At 40.4% G+C, this 18431-nt stretch overlaps 1 protein-coding gene across 1 annotated transcript in view; it reads right to left on the reverse strand.

Annotated features, from left to right (window-relative positions):
• Positions 1 to 3732: 3732 nt before the first annotated feature.
• Positions 3733 to 18431, reverse strand: part of RNF150 (ring finger protein 150) — a 203900-nt gene continuing 189201 nt past the window's right edge. The window contains exon 7 of the mRNA XM_005284318.5: positions 3733 to 12407. Coding sequence (XP_005284375.2) covers positions 12289 to 12407 — 119 coding nt within the window. The 3' untranslated portion in view covers positions 3733 to 12288. The remainder of the gene's footprint in view (positions 12408 to 18431) is intronic.

Genomic DNA, 18431 nt, shown 5'->3' on the forward strand with positions numbered 1-18431 from the left:
AAATGTTCAAAAATCTTGAATAAGGCCATGAAGTATCATGAGCTTTTAAAAAATAAAAATGTGGGGGTTCTTTTTATTTGCCTTCTATTTGTTGCACCTTTAGGAGCACTCAGTACACATTTTTAACATTTTCTCTGCAACCATAAGGGGTAGAAACTTATTTTTAAAAAATGAAACCTGAGCTTCTCTCAATCACTTGCCTCCAGGCACCGGGCTATAAGTAAAACATCAAATGTTGTGAGACTTGCAATAAAATGACACGAGTTGATCATGCTGCTTTCCTGAACTTGGGGGTAGGTTATATTTGGCTCTGAGCTCTTTGGCTCCTGTTCAGGGCTAGTTCATGTTTGCACTTCAAAGTGCTTACACAGGTCACAGGCTCTTCTCAAAAGTTACGTGGGGGAGGAAGCCAAGGGCTTCAACCCGCAAACGTTTGCTACTAACTGTAATAAGTGTGTTTGTGGGGCTACCTCGCAGTGAGTGTGTCCAGGATTGGGCCCCCCAAGACTGGCTAAAACAGTGGAATCCAACAAGTCCATACTTCACCTAGGCCCTCCTCCCTTGTTTCTTTTGGCAAAGACATTTCCTATCTTTCTCCCATGTCACACAAAAGGAAGCACCCAATCTGCTTTGCAGTCGTCTCTCAATACACACATGCTATACAGCAAGCAAACCCATCCTTCCTCCTGCGCTGCAGGCTGGGATCCAGGTCTGACAAGAAGTAATGAAGAGACTGAAATGCTACACAGTCCATGCACAGTGTAGCCAGAAGCTCTGAAAGGCAGAGGTCATTGTACAACATTCGGATGTTTGATTCTTTGCTGTTACAGAAAGCATTCACTTCACAAATATTATCAAGCAGGTACGTATGCTGAGTCACAACTTTTGACCCTCAGTTTTGCATGACAGTCTTATGTTGTGTGGTGCTAATGTCCTCCCCATTGTTCCTTTTTAATTAGTGGACCGTTAATGATAAGGTTGTACGGAGGGAGAGTATTCCTTTTAACTCATGAAAAAAGATTATTTCATTAGTTGTTAAAGTTCCCTAAGCGCTTTAAGACCCCAGTTCAGCAAATCACTTAGGCACATGCTTGACTTTAGCATGTGCTTCAATGAATTGGGGGCCTATAAGAAATTATATGTGTATAGTGACTGTGGGATATTTCTCTTCGTATTACACGGCCTATAGTTCACAGTCTGTTCCAGAGAGATCCTTGTTTTGCTCTTATCTTTTGGTGCTTTTCATGAGACTCTCTATCAAGCAAACAGTAGCCCCTTTGGGGCACTATATGAATGTATAACACAAAGCTTTCTTTCTTTAATTGCACGGTCAGTATGTCATGTGAAAACAATGGGCCAAATCCTGCTCTCAGCTACACTGGTGTAAATTAGGAGTAAGTCTCTTTGGGCCTGATCCAAAGCCCATTTTCCATTGACTTCAATGGGCATTGGAGACCCTTTTACATCATAAGGAGTCATAGCAGTGCAAATGTGAGCAGAATTTGGTCTATCACTTTCAGAAGAGACAATCAGAGAGGGAAGAGGTACATTTTTATGGTCATATTTTGAAAAAGGACTAAGGCCATATACCACAGATAAAACGTGATATAATCTAAGACCTACAGTATGTGCTTACAGCCTGGAATTAAACTGCTCCACTCTCCTAGTTATTTTTAGATAATGCCAGTCCCAGCGGCTTTAAATTGTATTGCTTCTCGAAGATATTTGAGATCGTCACCACCATAAGATCTATAATATCAATGACAGCTGTGTTGTGCGTGCAGCTCACATAGCAACTGAGCACAACTGTCTGCCAAAGAAAGTTGGCTCTGGTTTCTCCCATGACCATTTATTAAATCAATGTTAAAAACAAAAGGAGTGAGGTGGGAGGGGACAGTGCGAGAAAGAGTGAGACCAGATTCCTTAACGATAATACATATAAACTCTCTTAATTGACAGCGCTGGGTTTATTGTTATGATTATTGCTTCCATCCTTGGATTAGGAATCCAGAGTCTGTTACCCACAGTGGCTGCAGTACCAGAGCTCTTGGGGAACTCCAGTGCTGTATCTACCAACTGGCCTACAGCTGTAACAGTGATAGAAATAATTCCCAGCATTGTTGATAAAACCATATTAAATCATATGTGGCTTCCCATTCTGCATCAACTCCTGCTTCATCACGTGAACAGTAACCGTAGGAGCTACTACTGTACAGTGGAATTTTCTTCCACTCTGACTGCGAACAAACAAGTATTTCTTTCCCTTGTTTTCCTGCTGTTTGCAAAGGCAAAGGTTTTGTGATCACTTACAGCTAGACTGGCACCTCACAGGCTGCCCTAGAAGTCACACTTTGGTTCCCACTTCCTCCAGCTCCCTGGCGCAACTCAGCTGTGCTGACTGGTGTGTTAAGGAAGCAGAGCCCCGCATGCACCCATTCCCCTCCAGCCTGTCAGTTCTTTGGCCTCTGTGCAGGAGGTGGAGCAGCTCACCTAGGGAGGCTGCTCCGCCATCCAGGTTCCAACCTGTGACATGGGTAGCCCTTACAGGGAAGTAAAGGGACACCTTGTGCCGCCAACTTCCCTGCCCAAATAGGCTGATTCACAACTGAGCCCCTAGGAAGAAATTTAGGCAGCCTGCTTTGTGCAGCATTTTGATTCTTATAGGCTGAGGGACCGGGTGACTCAAGGCCAGTAATAAGAAATGGAGATGTTCATGTTTAGGGTACTGGTCCAGGGAAATTCACCACCTGATGGTGTTCTGGAGGTCTGTGCGAAATGACCGCCATCCAATTTATGTGTGTTCATATCTCTAACTCACCACCACAACTGGAAGTAACTGGAATCTTTATTGGCAATCTCAGGAGAGAAGCACAGAAAACGAGCAGCTTCTAAATTACTGCAGATGAACAGTCCAGGCTAGGTGTGGTTAGGCAAGATGAAGCTGGGACTACCATTGATTGGGCAGTATCTTTGTGCTGGCTAAGCAGTGCTTCCCCTCCAGATATTTCAATCTAGCTCTTTTCATATGTGCTAAAATACACTTTTAATTTTCTTAAAGAGAAGTAGTTTCTGCTCATGCCATAATTCTGTATGTAGCCAGCATAACCCCTGTTAAACTCTCCCACAGCTTTGCAGACTTGAATCATGGGGGCACTAATCAAGGCTTCATGTCCATGGCTGTGCAAGAGAGGAAAATGATAACCAGGGCATCAAGCCAATTCTTCACTTTGAACAGACACATCACATCTTTTACTTCCAGACGGAAAGCATCTAGGGAGGAGAAAGTTCCTCAGTTTAACATCTTCTCCATCTGTGCATTAGCAGCATCGAGCCAGTCTGCTGAGCATAAACATGCTTTGATTATTTTAAAAATAAAAGCAGGGGCTAATTAGTGCAGTAGATTGCTGAACAAGCCTTTCCCTCTGGAAAACCTGAGTTCAGATCTTACCTGTGTCACAAGTAACATGAATTCAAACTTCTCCCTCGTGGATGTATTTATCTGGTGCACAATTTGTAGTCTCATCAGAAGAATCCAAAGGACTGCAATAGCAGCAGTCAAGTTTCATCAGCAGAACTATTTATTTACTTTTGCCTAGTTGTAGGCTGTGCTACTGATTTCTCTGAACTCCAAACTCAGTTGAAGAAGAACTCAACAAGAAAGCATTAGAAATTTTCATATATCAACAAAAGCTGGTTTTACAGTTCTGTTTGGAAATATGAATGACACAGTCATCAGATCCACTTTTATTAAAAAAAGTTGCAATAAAATTTCTTAGTATTCACAATCTTAACTTTTATAGCTGCAATATTTAACTAGTACATAACGGAGTCTCACATATTTACATTATAACCCTCTCACAAAAATAGCCAGGTGGTACTACTGAATGTTTCCAAATATCAGTCTTAACACTTCAGCATTTCCCCCAACTGTCTATGCTCTTAAGCATTTACAGTATATACTAAAGCAAAATAAAAGTTTGTGCCTCTTGATTTCAGGCAAATCCCTTTAAAGATGATAGTTCTCTGACTCCCATATTTTTCAAGAGATATAAAGTGCATTGAAGGGGGAGATGTATGCATAATAAAATAACAGTGAAGACTTAACTAAAAATTGAAATACATTTGCAATACTGTACAGAAAATAAAGCTTAGAAAAATGTCTTGCTTCACAAACCGCTACTGCATTGTTTAGGCAGACAATTCACAGCTAGCAAAGAATGCGTAATTAAAAATTGTCTATGCAAATACCACCATGTAATTCCTTCATGGGTTTTCATTAGATGTTTCACATATCAAAGTGAGGTTGTTTGGATGATAGAAAAATTTCTTAATGCAGAGGTGAAGGGGTAACTTCCATTACAGCAAACATTGTAGGCTCTGCAGAAATGGATTGTAAAGCCAGCTAAGGAGGCTCACTGCAAAATACACCTTAATCATAGCAGGTCTTCAGCAAAACAAAACATACATTTTGCGTGTAGGAACAACAGCCCCTGCGTCAGCTTTTAGGAAGATATGAGAAGCAGGATTATGCTCTAATTTTTAATATTTCACTATTATAATACAGTTTTCTAACTGGAAATAATTTCAGTAAGATATGCAGGTCTTTCTCTGAAACACAAAATAAAATACACCAAGGAGTTAAAAATTTTATTCTTTCCTTTTATTTTATTTTTTTATTGGCATTTGCTGGTACTGGTCTGCTGGAATATACATCACTAGATAAAACTGTGGAGCCATTGCCGGAGACCGGAATATTTTTGCTCTGTTCATGAACTGCATGCTAAGTGGATGCCACATATTTTTTTGTTTTTGTTTAAAAACTATTTTAAATAAAAATAATTATTTTCTGGAAATGGATGGAATGTATATTTTGACAAGTACAAAATCATTTTCAATGTTCACTAAATACAAGGAACATCTTGCTAAAAAAATAACAACCCCTCCCCACCCCTGTCCCCTCTTTATATTTCTAATTATAAAATGGTACAGCCATTTCAGGTAACTAACATAAAACAGGAAGTAAGGATGGGAGTATGTACACATACAAAACACTTGGATATTTCACAACTGTAATAACCTTTTACATTAATAGCAAAGAAGTATGTTGATTCTGATGCCTTTTTAAAAATTGTAAGCAAAAACGTTCTTTCTTCCTTTTTTTCTGCATTCACTCCACCGAATCACAAAGAACATATTTGAGAAACACTGAGTTTTTTTCAGGTGAAAAGTTCTTTCATTGGCTTTTCAATGAAACTTCATGGCATCCTTAATGTACCTTCCCCTTTTACATTGCTAAATATGGATCACATTTTCAGTTGCTGAAGAACTAGTATTTTTATTGGTGACAAAAATTCCCAGTTGTTGAAGAATTAGTATTGGTTGTAATGAGTAAGTCCTTTGAAAACTCTAGCTGGCAGATTAGAAACTGTGCTGCAGAGGGCGCTCTTCTCCCTAACTATCCACTTCATCAATCAATAAGTACCATCTGGTACATGAACAAATTCCAGACTAAAAAGTCCATCTGGTGTTCTTTTTTCAACTGCAAAAGTATCAATTAGTTCAGGCAACGATGTGCTAAACTAAAAGAACTAGTTGTGTTGGATCAACTGGTGCTATTAGAAAAAAGTTCACTAACGTAACAGTGTCACCCTGTCCTTCCTATCGCTTATAAAATATTTCATTATTTAAATTATTACTCTAAGCAAATCAATTAAATTCTTTGACACTAATTGACCAATATATGGTTAAATTCTTTGGCTCTCTAAAATAAATTAGTCAATGCTCAGTTTTCCTTAACAATCCAGCTGTTAAGACTGTTTGCCTCATTAGTGTTGATATGAGTGCTTAGGTTACCCTGAAACCCTCAAACGACAAGGGCACTATCTTTTACTAAGCATTTAAACTTCATTGTGTTGTAGACAAAGAAGACAACCTAATTTTTGTTTACACTGAGGCCTCTATGCACTGCCAAAGTGGTATAAAGCAGCCTTAGTGTAAATAAAAATCAGACCCTATATGCAATACAGGCCAGATCCAGGGGTGTGGGTAAACTTCATATAGCACATATCAGGGGTGCTATACAAAGTTGGCATAAAGCTCACATTTCCACTCTCATAATCTTGTTGCTATTCTGGGAAGATTAAGGCTCTTGTGATGAGTTAGAGCAACCTAATGGCTGCTCTAAGTTATGTTGGCAACATCCACCAGGGCAAAAAATGCAGCTGAAAATTGGTGTTATCCTGGCCTTGCCCCCTTCCCTCTGCAACACAGAAAACAGAGAGTGGGGAGGGCTAAGAGCCCCTATATCATCTGTATGACTCTGGAAGAACAGTCTTACACTAGAGTGATTCCCTGTGGACTGGTTAAGATGCTGTAGGGCCAAAAATACACTTGGGGTATGGTGCAAAGTGGATGCATCACACCAGAAAATCTGGTGCTAAAATTTCAGTATGTAAAGTCAGAACAACTTGGATAAGGCATATATTCATGATGCCATGGCATCCCTATCGGATTTGCAACCTTCTCTTTTATAGATATCTGCAGAAACATCCCTATCAGGGGGGAAAAAACACTACTAATAAAGGAGAAATAAAAATCAGTAAATGATCATTTGCCAGTGCCGACCTTTATATGCCCAGACCACATGGCCATATCCTTATAGCTCATTCTGACCTATTTGCTTAGCCCTAAATTTTCCTAGGGACAGTTACTGGTTAGGAACAAGCCACCTATAAATAAAATCTGGGCAATTCACAACTGCTCAGCTGAAATGCATTTGCGTTGGCTGTACATAACATACATTGTCATTGCAACACTGACCAATTGTCAAGACCAGCATTTGCATCCTGTGTTATATAAAAGCCTGTGCCCTGATCATTGCCTTTTAATCACAAATTTTCCTGGCAGAAGTAATGCAACGTACATTAAACAGAGAAAATTCATAGGGATGTAGGTCTGAAAATCTATACAAATAAATTACTGCACTCTAAGGTTTCTACATTGAACAGAAACTGCAAATAAAATCCATATTCTGGAAAATCAGTAGCTGACGTTTGCTAATTAAGGGCACATACATGTGTAAAGCAGTCTGCAAATGCCTGTCAGGGAAATTCAGCTCTGTTTGAATAATTGAAGAATTCATAATTAGACAGGATGGTTTTGATTCAGGAGAGGAGAAGGAGGGTGAATAAAACAACAGAAACCTGAGATGGCCCTAAACCAAATCTTGGTTCCTGACACCTTCAAATTTTGGGATAGTTCGAATTCCGATCTGGATCTAAAGTCTGTTACTTGGGCCAACCTCTATCAGAAATGAGAATATATCACTAACTATTCATGTAACAAGTGACAAGTTCCTATTAAAATACTAACCTCTTAAAGCCGCTTTCCTGTGGGCCGGATCCATATCTCACTGAAGTCCATGGAAAACCTCCTATAAAGGTCCTAGGTCCACTTCCTAACAACACTATCACCTTGGTGATAGAACCAAGCCCTCCTCCTTGCTTTCCCCATATATGAATTCAGTAGTTTTCAATTAAATTATTAAACAATTAAAAAGCTATTAAACTAGCTTTTTTGTGTCACTATCTCTAAATCAAAAACTGACTAAATTTCTATCTCCCACTGTTTTCATTACAATTCATTCTTAAAAATCATATCATTCTGTCTGTGCACATACACATGTGGATTCAATACTGTAGAGACCAGGAAGATGAAATCAATTTATTCTGTCTACAAATTATTGACCTATGATTGTCCCAGTGCTCCCCCAAATTCTAAAACTACTGTAAATCAGAAAAAAAGTAAAGTAACATTTCTTGTCAATTTTTCAGCCCCTTGCAGAATGGGTGAGCCAGGAAGAATTGATGCACAGCTGGCACATGGCACAAGCCCCATATTTGTGTTCACAAACAAGTATTTGTATGTGTAAATCGGATAACCTGTGAGTGCATTTTTCCCCCCAAGTGCGGGGTTTTGTCCATGCACATTTTACATGGTTCATGCACTCAACTGGTCTTTTGGAATGTAGCTTAATTAAACCCACAAAAACCATGAGATATTCACAGTGTGGGCTCTGTCTGCCCAAATTGACATCTTCAGCTGCTGGTCCCTGAAGAGTCTTCAGGCTTCCTAAGTTACACAGCTGCAGAGGTTGCTACTTATCCAAAGGAGAAACTACCCCCTCAGTAACTATCTCTGCATTACATGGCTGCCCAAGCCTGGGCCTTCCCCAGAGGTGAAGTTACAGTCTCTGATCAGCTCAATGGCTTTTGGGAATGGTGCTGCAGAATACTGAACATGGTCAGCAACTGGAAGACATTTTAAAGGGTTGTGTTAAAGGTATTATTCGGTATGAAATTCATCCAGGGAGAAGCTAAAGATTTCTCACCATTCACCCACATTGTGAATGGGAAATCAGAGAAACACTCACATGGATGAAAAGAACAGCAAGAGAGGGGAGAAGCAAGAGGATTCTCTTCCCACAATAGGGATTTTCTTTTCTTTGGTCTGGTCTACACCTAAAATTTAGGTTGACCTAGCTATGCTGCTCAGCAGTGTGAACAGTTCATGCTCCTGAGAGATGTAGTTAAGCCGACCTAAGCCTCAGTGTAGACAGCAGTAGGTCGGTGGAAGAATTCTTTCGTTGACCTAGCTACCGCCTCTCGGGGAGGCGGATTAACTACAGTGATGGAAGAAACCCTTCCATTGCTGTACCGAGTGTCTACACTACAGCTCAACAGTGACACAATTGCAGTGCTGCATTTGTAGCGTTTCTATTATAGACATATCCTTAAAGCATTGATCTGTCTCCCCAGCCAGTGACACTGTGCAGGAGGTTACTCTAGCCCTAGGAGTAGCTAGTAACTCCTATGGGCTTTGCAGCGCCAGCAGGTATGGTGGTGGTGGTGGTGGTGAAGAGAAACAGACAGTAGACAGAGCGTTACAATCTGAGGGAGGAGGATTATTTCCATGAACATGCCACTTCCCTAGGGCAGGCTGACTGGTTTTCTGGATAGGAGGTAGGCTGGCTGTACAGCCAGCATCTGAGGCCCAGAAGTCAATTGATATCCAATGCTGGACTGAGCCTTTAATACTGAACCCCAATATTAAACATAACGCTATGCAGGAATTACAGGGAGATCCAAACAGAGGGTAATCTTACATAATATTCCCCAATCTTGCAAATTCTTATGTACATATTTAATTTTACTCACACGAGTAGCCTCATTGAAGTCAATGGGCTATTCCTATGAGTAAAGTTCATTATCTCTATAAATATTTGTAGGATTGGGGCCTATATGTATTACAGTATACCACTGCACAGTACGATGAGTTATGCAGAGTTAGGCTTAACACTAACTTCCCTGATTTTGTGGGTTTAATAACGTAATGTAATAATCTTTCAGCCAAAGATTCCCAAGGTGCTTGACAAATTTCAAATACAAAGAACACTTTATCAATCAGGTCCTGATTTAGGAAAGCATCCCCATTTACGACATGTGCTTAGCTTTAAACATCTGCCTAAGTCCCAACCAGATCAAGGGGTTAGGGTTTTCTTTCATCCCTCACTGAAGTACTGACCTCGCCTGCCTTACTGTTGGGATCATCCCAATATGAGATGACTAGAGATAACTGGTAACGCTCACCCTTGACATTAGTTTAACAAAAGTTTTGTAATAAAATAAATGCTTTGAGTCAGCTACACTGCAATCCATGTGCTGGCTTTAAGGATGATTCTAATTGTTCTGTCTATTCATAGTCTGCAAATATTTGATGTTAAGGGTCACAGTCAACTTAAACATCATGTTTCTGACAGAACATTTTTTTAACTTACTCTTGATCCAAGTAACTCCTAAGATGACTATAACTGGGAGAGATGAGTGAATTTTCTCTCTCTCTACTTCATCAGTTTGTTTACTTTGTGTATTGAGAGCTCTTTGTGTATATCAGTTTCCTTATTTCCCCCGTATAGCCAATTTAGGTGAATTTCATCTCTGTGCAGAAGGCCTATACATCACTTACATCCCATTTCAGTATTATTTCTAGGGCTTAAGTGGAGCTTATGTGCTATCTTGTGCCCAGGGGTGCACTTCAGTCAGTCAGTCACATTCCCCCTGAGGTTAGTGTGGATCTTTCATAGAGAAACAACGAACAGAAAAAGTTAAAAAAATCTGATTATAAAACCACAAATATTGGCAATGGTGACCCGAAGCAGGTGAAGAGTCTGACATTATCTTTAACTTGCTTTTCAAACTGACTAGATTTCCAATTGACTATGTCCCTTTAATAAAACAAAAAGATATATTTTAAAAACTGTTTATAAAAAGGTAACGGTATGTGCACCGGCCCACAGTTTTGAATTGTCATTAGCTTGGGTTATTTTGCTGAAAGCTCCTAGTTCACTTGTGTGGACTAAGAACACTCAAAATTTCATCTACAAAATGAAGTGAGTCATAACTGGACAGCAAACTCTCTTTCTCCCTCCTCCTCACCCATCCTGTAATTTAAGAATCAACTAGCTTTAAAAAAAAAAATTGTTAAACAAATTCCTCCTACTGTAAGACCTCACGTGCCATGTTTCAGCAGGGAGTAAATTTTTATAGTTAAAGTATAAATGCCTGAAAAGAGGAGATTAAAATGGCAATGCTGAAAGAACATAGTGGCATTTTGAGATTCTGCTATAATACAGTTAGGTGAAAATAGTTTTCCTTTCCTTGCAATTTGTATATGAGCCATGTGCTGTTGATTCTACTGACCTGCTCAAAAGGGGGTAATGTGATTTAAATCATTTGACTGTCAAAAGAAAATGTTCACTCTCTTATAAACAACAAGCTGAAAGTCCTCCTTTGCACTTGAATATTTTGACTGAAACATAAAATTGCCCCCTGAATAATTAGCAATAAGTGATGCATTTCTGTAAGTTATAGTTAAAGACAGGCTAGTAATAGTTAAAGACTTTGGTTTTGGCATTCATACGATGCCTTAATTTTTAAACTATCAGCCAGAAAAAACCTGAATTCTTCTGTTTAAATTTTTTTCAGGTTCAAATATACCAGCAGCTCATCTGACTCCTACTGCCACATTCAGAGGTCTCTAGAAAGCAGTGAACTGAAGATTCACCTAAATCCTTGTGTTTGCTAACAATTATGTGCAAAAACTGCACTTAAAAATATGAAGGTAAACAATTTGTCCAGCTGCTCTTGGTTTAACTATTTATTCTGGAAATTGACATTGTAATCATCTTTACAGTTCAGACCTTTTCTAAAAATATTTCCGTCAGCTACAAATACCCACATGAGGATTACCAAGCGCCCTCTTGAAACTGCTCAGACACTCATTGGTCTGCTGATTTTTGTTTTTAAATTTAAGGAAGTACCTGATTTTAAACTAGATCCTGTTTTCCAGCTACTGAACAAGGAAGTCACAAGGAAGGCCATTAATACCAGAGGCTGTCAATGGCAGAAAATATAGCAACTACAGGATGAAGTTTAGTGCCATTATTTTTCTCTCTTACACATGTTACTGTTTGTGCATTTAATCGAGCTCTGTAAGTGGAAGCCAACATAATTCTGTTTGAAACAACAATACACCAATGTCAATTAATTGAGGGCTTCAATTCACATGGATAAAGGCCTCTTGAAGATATAATCTCCAAGAACCACTTTAAAGGTTTTAAAATCTTAAAGAAAATAGGCTTCATATTAATACTGAGTGCTGAAGCACTATTTCTTTTCAAAGCCATGCATACTTCATGCAGAAATGTCAAGGCAATAATAAATCCTGGAGACAGATCATGAAATGATCAGAGAAGAGGAATTCAAACTTCCAGACTGAACTCTTGGAAAAGCTGGGGTCAGTCAACGAAAAAAACAAAAACAAAACCAAAAACAGTGTCCATCGATAATCAACTATAAATAAACATCGTCTTCTTTTAAAAAAACAATGAACAAGAGTAGAAAACACTCAAGCTGTCATTTCAGTTGTATACTTACGAGCCACTGAAGAGGTACAGGATTGCTTTTAAGCGTATGGGAAAACAATAAGCTTTCATCTTCCATGTGAACAAAATAGACACATGTAGATGATGAAACTGCATCCAGGTAGACACAACTGTTGCTATTGCTTTTTCATGACCATCTCAGAATGGAGTGCACTGGATTGATAGTGTTCTAGAGGGGTGTATGTGTGTGTGAGTGTGTATATGTGACTGGTCCAAATTCTAGAAAGCTGACTCTGTCCCTGCCCCTCATGCCTACCCTTAGTTTAGTAGGGTTTTCTGCTTATTTTTCATGATTTCACCTCTTCGCAGTCTTGGTCAGTGGAAAGCTCCACATCAGACAGTCCCACCTCCATCGCCATAATCAATGATATATCAGAATCACTGCTGACTGCTGGCTCCTGTTCACCTGGAAGAAGACAAGAAAAGGGACTAATGTTCAAGTCTTTATGTCAGTTTACCACAGATATTTAAATCCAGAGAGAAGCCCACGATCTAGATCCAAGCTTCCCCAGTGTTTGGATCCTGGAGTCTCGTTCTATTCAATCTCTGTCTAAGACAGGGGTCGGCAACGTTCAGCACGCGGCTCGCCAGGGTAAGCACCCTAGCGGGCCGGGCCAGTTTATTTACCTGCTGACACGGCAGGTTCGGCCGATTGTGGCTCCCACTGGCTGCGGTTCACCGTCCCAGGCCAATGGGGGCGGCGGGAAGCTGCGGCCAGCACATTGCTCAGCCCGTGCTGCTTCCCGCCACCCCCATTGGTCCGGGACGGCGAACTGCGGCCAGTGGGGGCCGCGATCGGCCGAACCTGCCGTGTCAGCAGGTAAATAAACTGACCCGGCCCGCTAGGGTGCTTACCCTGGCGAGCCGCATGCCGAACGTTGCTGACCCCTGTCTAAGATGTTTTAGAAATCAACAAACTCCGGCCAAGAGTGAAGGAAGGCTAAAAAGGGCCTTGATAACAAAAACTTCTGCCAGACTCTTCCACTTCTGAAAAGGTTCCCATAGAGCTGCTAGTCTCCATGACCTTCCTGGTATTCTACTGACACTTCCTCCCAATACATATCAGCTACCCCACATCTCTCTCCTGCTCAGTCTTTCGGGTGTACTCTGGCAGCTCCTGACACATTGGTCCCAGGGTTTCTACCTTAATTCACCTTGATCCCAACTAAATTTAGAAGCAGATCAATTAACCTTCACCTGACTGCAAGTCACCTTATGCTCTATGTTTAGGAAGAACACCACCTTTTTGGTATGATCTTGCAGCCCATATTGTATGTGTATTTCAACACTGATGAAGCCAATGGGAGATCTGCACACCAAAAGACTGCAGGATAAAGCTAATATTTTGAGGACAAATAAGAAAACCATCATGTCCTGGTTGTTAGGAGGGGACGGAGGGGACAAGGGAAGAGGGACTTCCAGAGACAAAAGGTCACTTGGGTGGCCAACTCCGATCGACAGTGTGTATCTTTCGCAAGGCTGCTGTTTCATAATTGTCACTATAATTAAACAGATTTGACAGTGTTTCACTGTTATGATACAGTGCAGTTAAAGTTGTGATAGTTCTTCCTTTCTAAACTTCATTTCTAGAGTTGATGACTGAACCACAGAATCTGAGCTAGACTGAAATTGAAAACAAAAAGTCTAAAGATGGATGTGAGATTGTCATGAGGTCATGAAATGATACCTCAATCAAACCACAAAAGTAAAAAATACAGTATTATTTACCCTAAAGTAAACAAGTACGATCCCTTTTCATCCTCCTCACAACAAGTGCAAGATTCTAGCTGTGATTATTAAAGAAAAGGTGTGTCTATTGTTGTTGTACCATCATCAGACTTGATATTTTGGCAAGAAAAATAAAGAACAGCTGGGTTAGTGCATACTCGAACAGTTACTGCATGCCATTTCCTCCCTGCAACTTTTCACCTTCGATATTTATACACGTTGTAATTATAAGACAAATAGTCTGACACACAAGTATATCTATCCATATAAACTCATCTCCATCAATATCACGGTAGCCAAAAGCTTAAAACTATTGCCTTGGCTATAAATATTACTACTGGAGGGAAAAGGAGTACTTACTGAATGAATAATCTAGAATGCAAACATTAATGGACTTTAATTACATTAGATTGTTGGATTATTTGTTAGATCAAACAGTGAAAAAGTATAAAGGTATATTTCACTGAGAGCGCAAACATCATCTTTATTATTAATAACTACCTAAGCCTGAAAGAAACTTTCCAGACTACTGGTATATTAATGTATGTTTCAAAGTTTAGGATTTTTAAAAAATAAAATGGTAATCAAAACAAACCGATATAATATATTACATTTTACATTTAATTGACAATATATTCCATTGTTCATATGGTTTAATCACATTAAAAGTCAGCTGGAGGATTCTCAAGACAAAAGTAATTTTAACCTGAACGAGATGTGAGGTAAAGATGAACTAGCTGATTTACACCACCTATACACAGGTATTCTGAACAACCATGCTGACCCTTCCATACAGATGTCACATCATCATCTAGTAAGTATTTCTGGTGCTGTTTTTTCCAGGGAGAGATGGTAGGACCTTGGCAGTGTCCAGAGCAGGAAGACAGAGCTGTGATGATGGTAGCGCTATGACTTACCTACAGACTTCCTAACATCCTCATGTTCAGAGGTGCGAGAAATCTTTTCAAACCTGTTCACTTCTATTCTGTAATAAAAGACTTATTTTCCTTTGGCAAAAAAATCAAAGTAGGAATTGAAACACACTGGGTAAAATTAATCGTTGTTTAAAAAACAATAAGCTGCTGTCCAAGTACAGTCATTTTACAATGACCTTCCTTGTTACAGAAATAGAATCCAATCAGACTAACGACGTAGGGGGTCATAATAATTAACACTTGGATAACACTTCAAAGATGTAAAGTGCTACATAAGTGCTGTGTAGCATTAATATTTCCTTTTTCATTCTTTCAGGGGATTAGCTCATCTGCGATCAAAGCAGAAGTTAAAAAACCTAAAGCTGTAGCCGCCCATTTCAATACAGTGAGAAGAAGGTGGCAAGGAAGAAATTAAGGTTGTGGACAGCCAAGATTTTTGTCTAGTTTCTTCACAGTGACACTGCATTCCACTTAATGGGCTCAGTGCTGAACTTCCTTTGACAGGTGAGAACAATGCAAAAGAGCAGATGTATCTCTAAGCATTTAGTGCCTGCTCCTGCTCCACTAAAGCAAAGAGGGTTGCAGCCATTGACTGCAATAGGCATTGGCTCAAACCCTATAAAGTCAGCATAAGATACACCAGACACCGCTTAGTTTTGGCGTCTCTCTATGTACAGATCTGTCTGTGTGCAGGGTTTCTGCATTGATGCTTTCTATGCCAATATGATCAGTGCTCCACTCAGATCTGACACCATGTATAAGTGTCTCCGGAATATTTGTTGTCTACCAATTGCATCATTCGGGCTCCCCAATGAAGCATGGACTTCCTAGCCATTTCTTTACCAGATGTGCAATAGCACTGTCAGTGAGTTTTGCAGAATGAGGGAGTAAACAACTTTTGCCTTAACTGCATGCTCCAAACAGCTTAGTAGCATTTGTGTGTCCCCATTTCTCATGTCCTATTTGTGACTACAGTGATCATGAGTCACACATAGCCCAATTTACTAAGAGTATTTTTGCATTAACACAACATTATTAGCACAACTTTATGTGCCTGACACAGTGTTGCCAACTTTCATGATTTTATTGCAAGTTTGTCATATTTAATACATTTTCTTAAAGCCCCAGCTCCTAGAGTCAGGTGAGAATCTTAACTTTCATTTTAAAAAAACCAAGCAAGTTTCTACCCTTATGGTAGCAGAGAAAAACTTGAAAATGTGAATGCTAAAGGCTCAAAAACAGAAGGCAAGTAAAAAGAACCCCAATTTATTATTTGTAGGCAATCTCATATTTGGGAGGCTTGACTCATGATTTTTGCCTGCTTAAGGTTGACAATTTTGCTTGTCAATGTGCACTGTAACATTTTACACTTTAAATTGCAGTGTTTTGTGACTGAGGCATGCTGCTGAGTGAAGAAAAAGGCACCTCACAAGCTGATTTTACCACCTACAGTGGGTAATGGTAGACCTCATTCAGAACACCAGTGTCACTTTCCTTTCACTTCCAAGAGAAGTAAAGCTACATGTCACAGCATGCTGCCTTTCCCTGCCTAATTCTGTATAGGCAATTTCCATTCAGAGGTGTTCTCTGACACATGATGGTATGAAAAAGGAAATAAAACCAAAGAATGTTTCTAATCTATACTGCACCTGACTTCACTTTGCTGTTGCCCTAATGATATTGCTATGTATGATTGCATATGGCATGGCTGGCCAAACTAATTGACCCACTGAGCCGCATATGACAATCTTCAGAAGTTTGAGAGCTGGGGTGTGACTGCTGGGGCTTCAGGCTTCAGCCCTGGGGGGAGGGAAGTCTTGGAGCTTCAGCCCCATGGGAGGTGCCTGCCCAGGCTTGGGCTTCAGCTGCTTTTGCTGCTGCTTCTCCCCAATGAGCTAAAGCAGAGGCCCCTCCCTGCAGCACCCAGCTGTTGGTCACTGCTTACACCAGGGAGCTGAAGGGAGAAGCTGCTGAGGGAAAGAGGGGAGGGTGCCTGGGGTCATGTGACTCAAGCTGTTGGGAGGGCTGAACCTTTAAATTGTGCCCCCTGTCTCTTAGCAGGCAGGAGTCATCTCTGGCAGAAGTCCCTAGCCCCACGACTCCGCTGCAGGGCAGAAGCCCTGAGCTCCCGCCCTCTTCCCCAGTCTGTTAGCCGGGAATGATGAGGTGTGGGGGGCTCCAGAAGCCACGGTTTGGCCACCCCGGTATATGGCTTAGTTAATATAATAGCGATGCAGCCTTCATCTGTTTGCAAAATTATTAATAAAAATAGTGGTTACATTTGTTAGTACTAATTGCAAGCAAATTATGAACTGATAATATTTACCTTGGTGGTTTAAAAACAGGAAAATTGCAGATTTTGCAGTCTATTCTAACCCTATGATTAATAATGCTTAGCCATTGTTAAAGATTTGCCTAATACTTTGAATATTTGTATAGATCTTGGGGGGAAAAACTATTAGTAAAAAGAAAGTTAGAAATATGGGTTTTTAAGGATCTGTCATAGCTCATAACATTCTGGGATGGAACGGGACAAACAGTCAATTGTGGGCATAAGGATGCATTTACAAAAAAGACCACAAGTCCATTGCCAAGGAAGAATCTCATGTGCTTGTAAACAGACATTCATAGTCACAGATCTGGGACTTGTGTAATTATCCAATCCATGATCAAAACCAAATGTTTTAGTCATGCAAACGTGGTAGTTTTTGCACACACGAAGGTAGATTTTGGTTAGCTCCAGGTGATATGAAGGGGACAGAGAATGACCCTAATAAGGCAGCTGGGAATCCCTGATTGGTTTAAAGCTGTTGTAGCTAACTCTACACCACCCATTCCTGACCCCCTCACATAGTAGCTATTCATGGAGTCTGGCTGGAGCATTCCACTCAGGCAGTCCTGGATCTCTGAAATAGGCCTTAAGACAGGGATTCTCAGACTTTTGTACTGGTGACCCCTTTCACACAGCAAGCCTCTGAGTGCGACCCCCCCTTATACATTAAAAACACTTTTTTAATATATTTAACACCATTATAAATGCTGGAGGCAAAGCGGGGTTTGGGGTGGAAGCTGACAGCTCACAACCCCCCATTTAATAACCTCGCGACCCCCTGAGGGGGCCCAACCCCCAGTTTGAGAACCCCTGCCTTAAGGGATCCTTCTAACCAGTGCAAGTTAGGGCAGCCCACAGGCTGCTCCTACAAATACCAGGGCTAAGCCATCCCCAGCTGCCCCTAAGTTCGGTGGGGTGGAAAGGTAGCAGAACCTGAGTGTTGGACCCAGTGGGAGCATGCACATTTTTTGCCATTATGACCAGTGAGTCCACACACTGGAAAAATGGCCCCAAATACTATATATCAGAAAACTTTACTACTATAGGTTGTTCTCTATGCTAAAGGGTAGATAGATAAATCTTAAGATTTTTGCCTCTTTCCCTTCTCCAGGCCTTCAGGTAGCACTCTGTTATTATACCCTCTCTTGAGGAAGCAGGGGAAGTATTGTTTATTACACTTTAAATGAAAGTTGTCACCAAGGGTATAATTCAGCTGCCAAAAGAGTAACTCAAGCCAAACTTATTTTTTTCTTGTGGATTAAAAACTTGGGCCACAGCAGTAAACTATTCAGTAGGAAGTTGATCTCCATTCCCTTATATTTTAGTAATGGTCCATGAACTAATTCAGCTTATTAAGGAGTCCAATCTTTCATGCACACAATTAAACCGATGGCACAAAACCTATTGGGGGCTAATGATTTTTTTTATCGTATGA

This window comes from Chrysemys picta, chromosome 5 (assembly GCF_011386835.1).
Source record: "Chrysemys picta bellii isolate R12L10 chromosome 5, ASM1138683v2, whole genome shotgun sequence".
NCBI lineage: Eukaryota > Metazoa > Chordata > Testudines > Emydidae > Chrysemys > Chrysemys picta.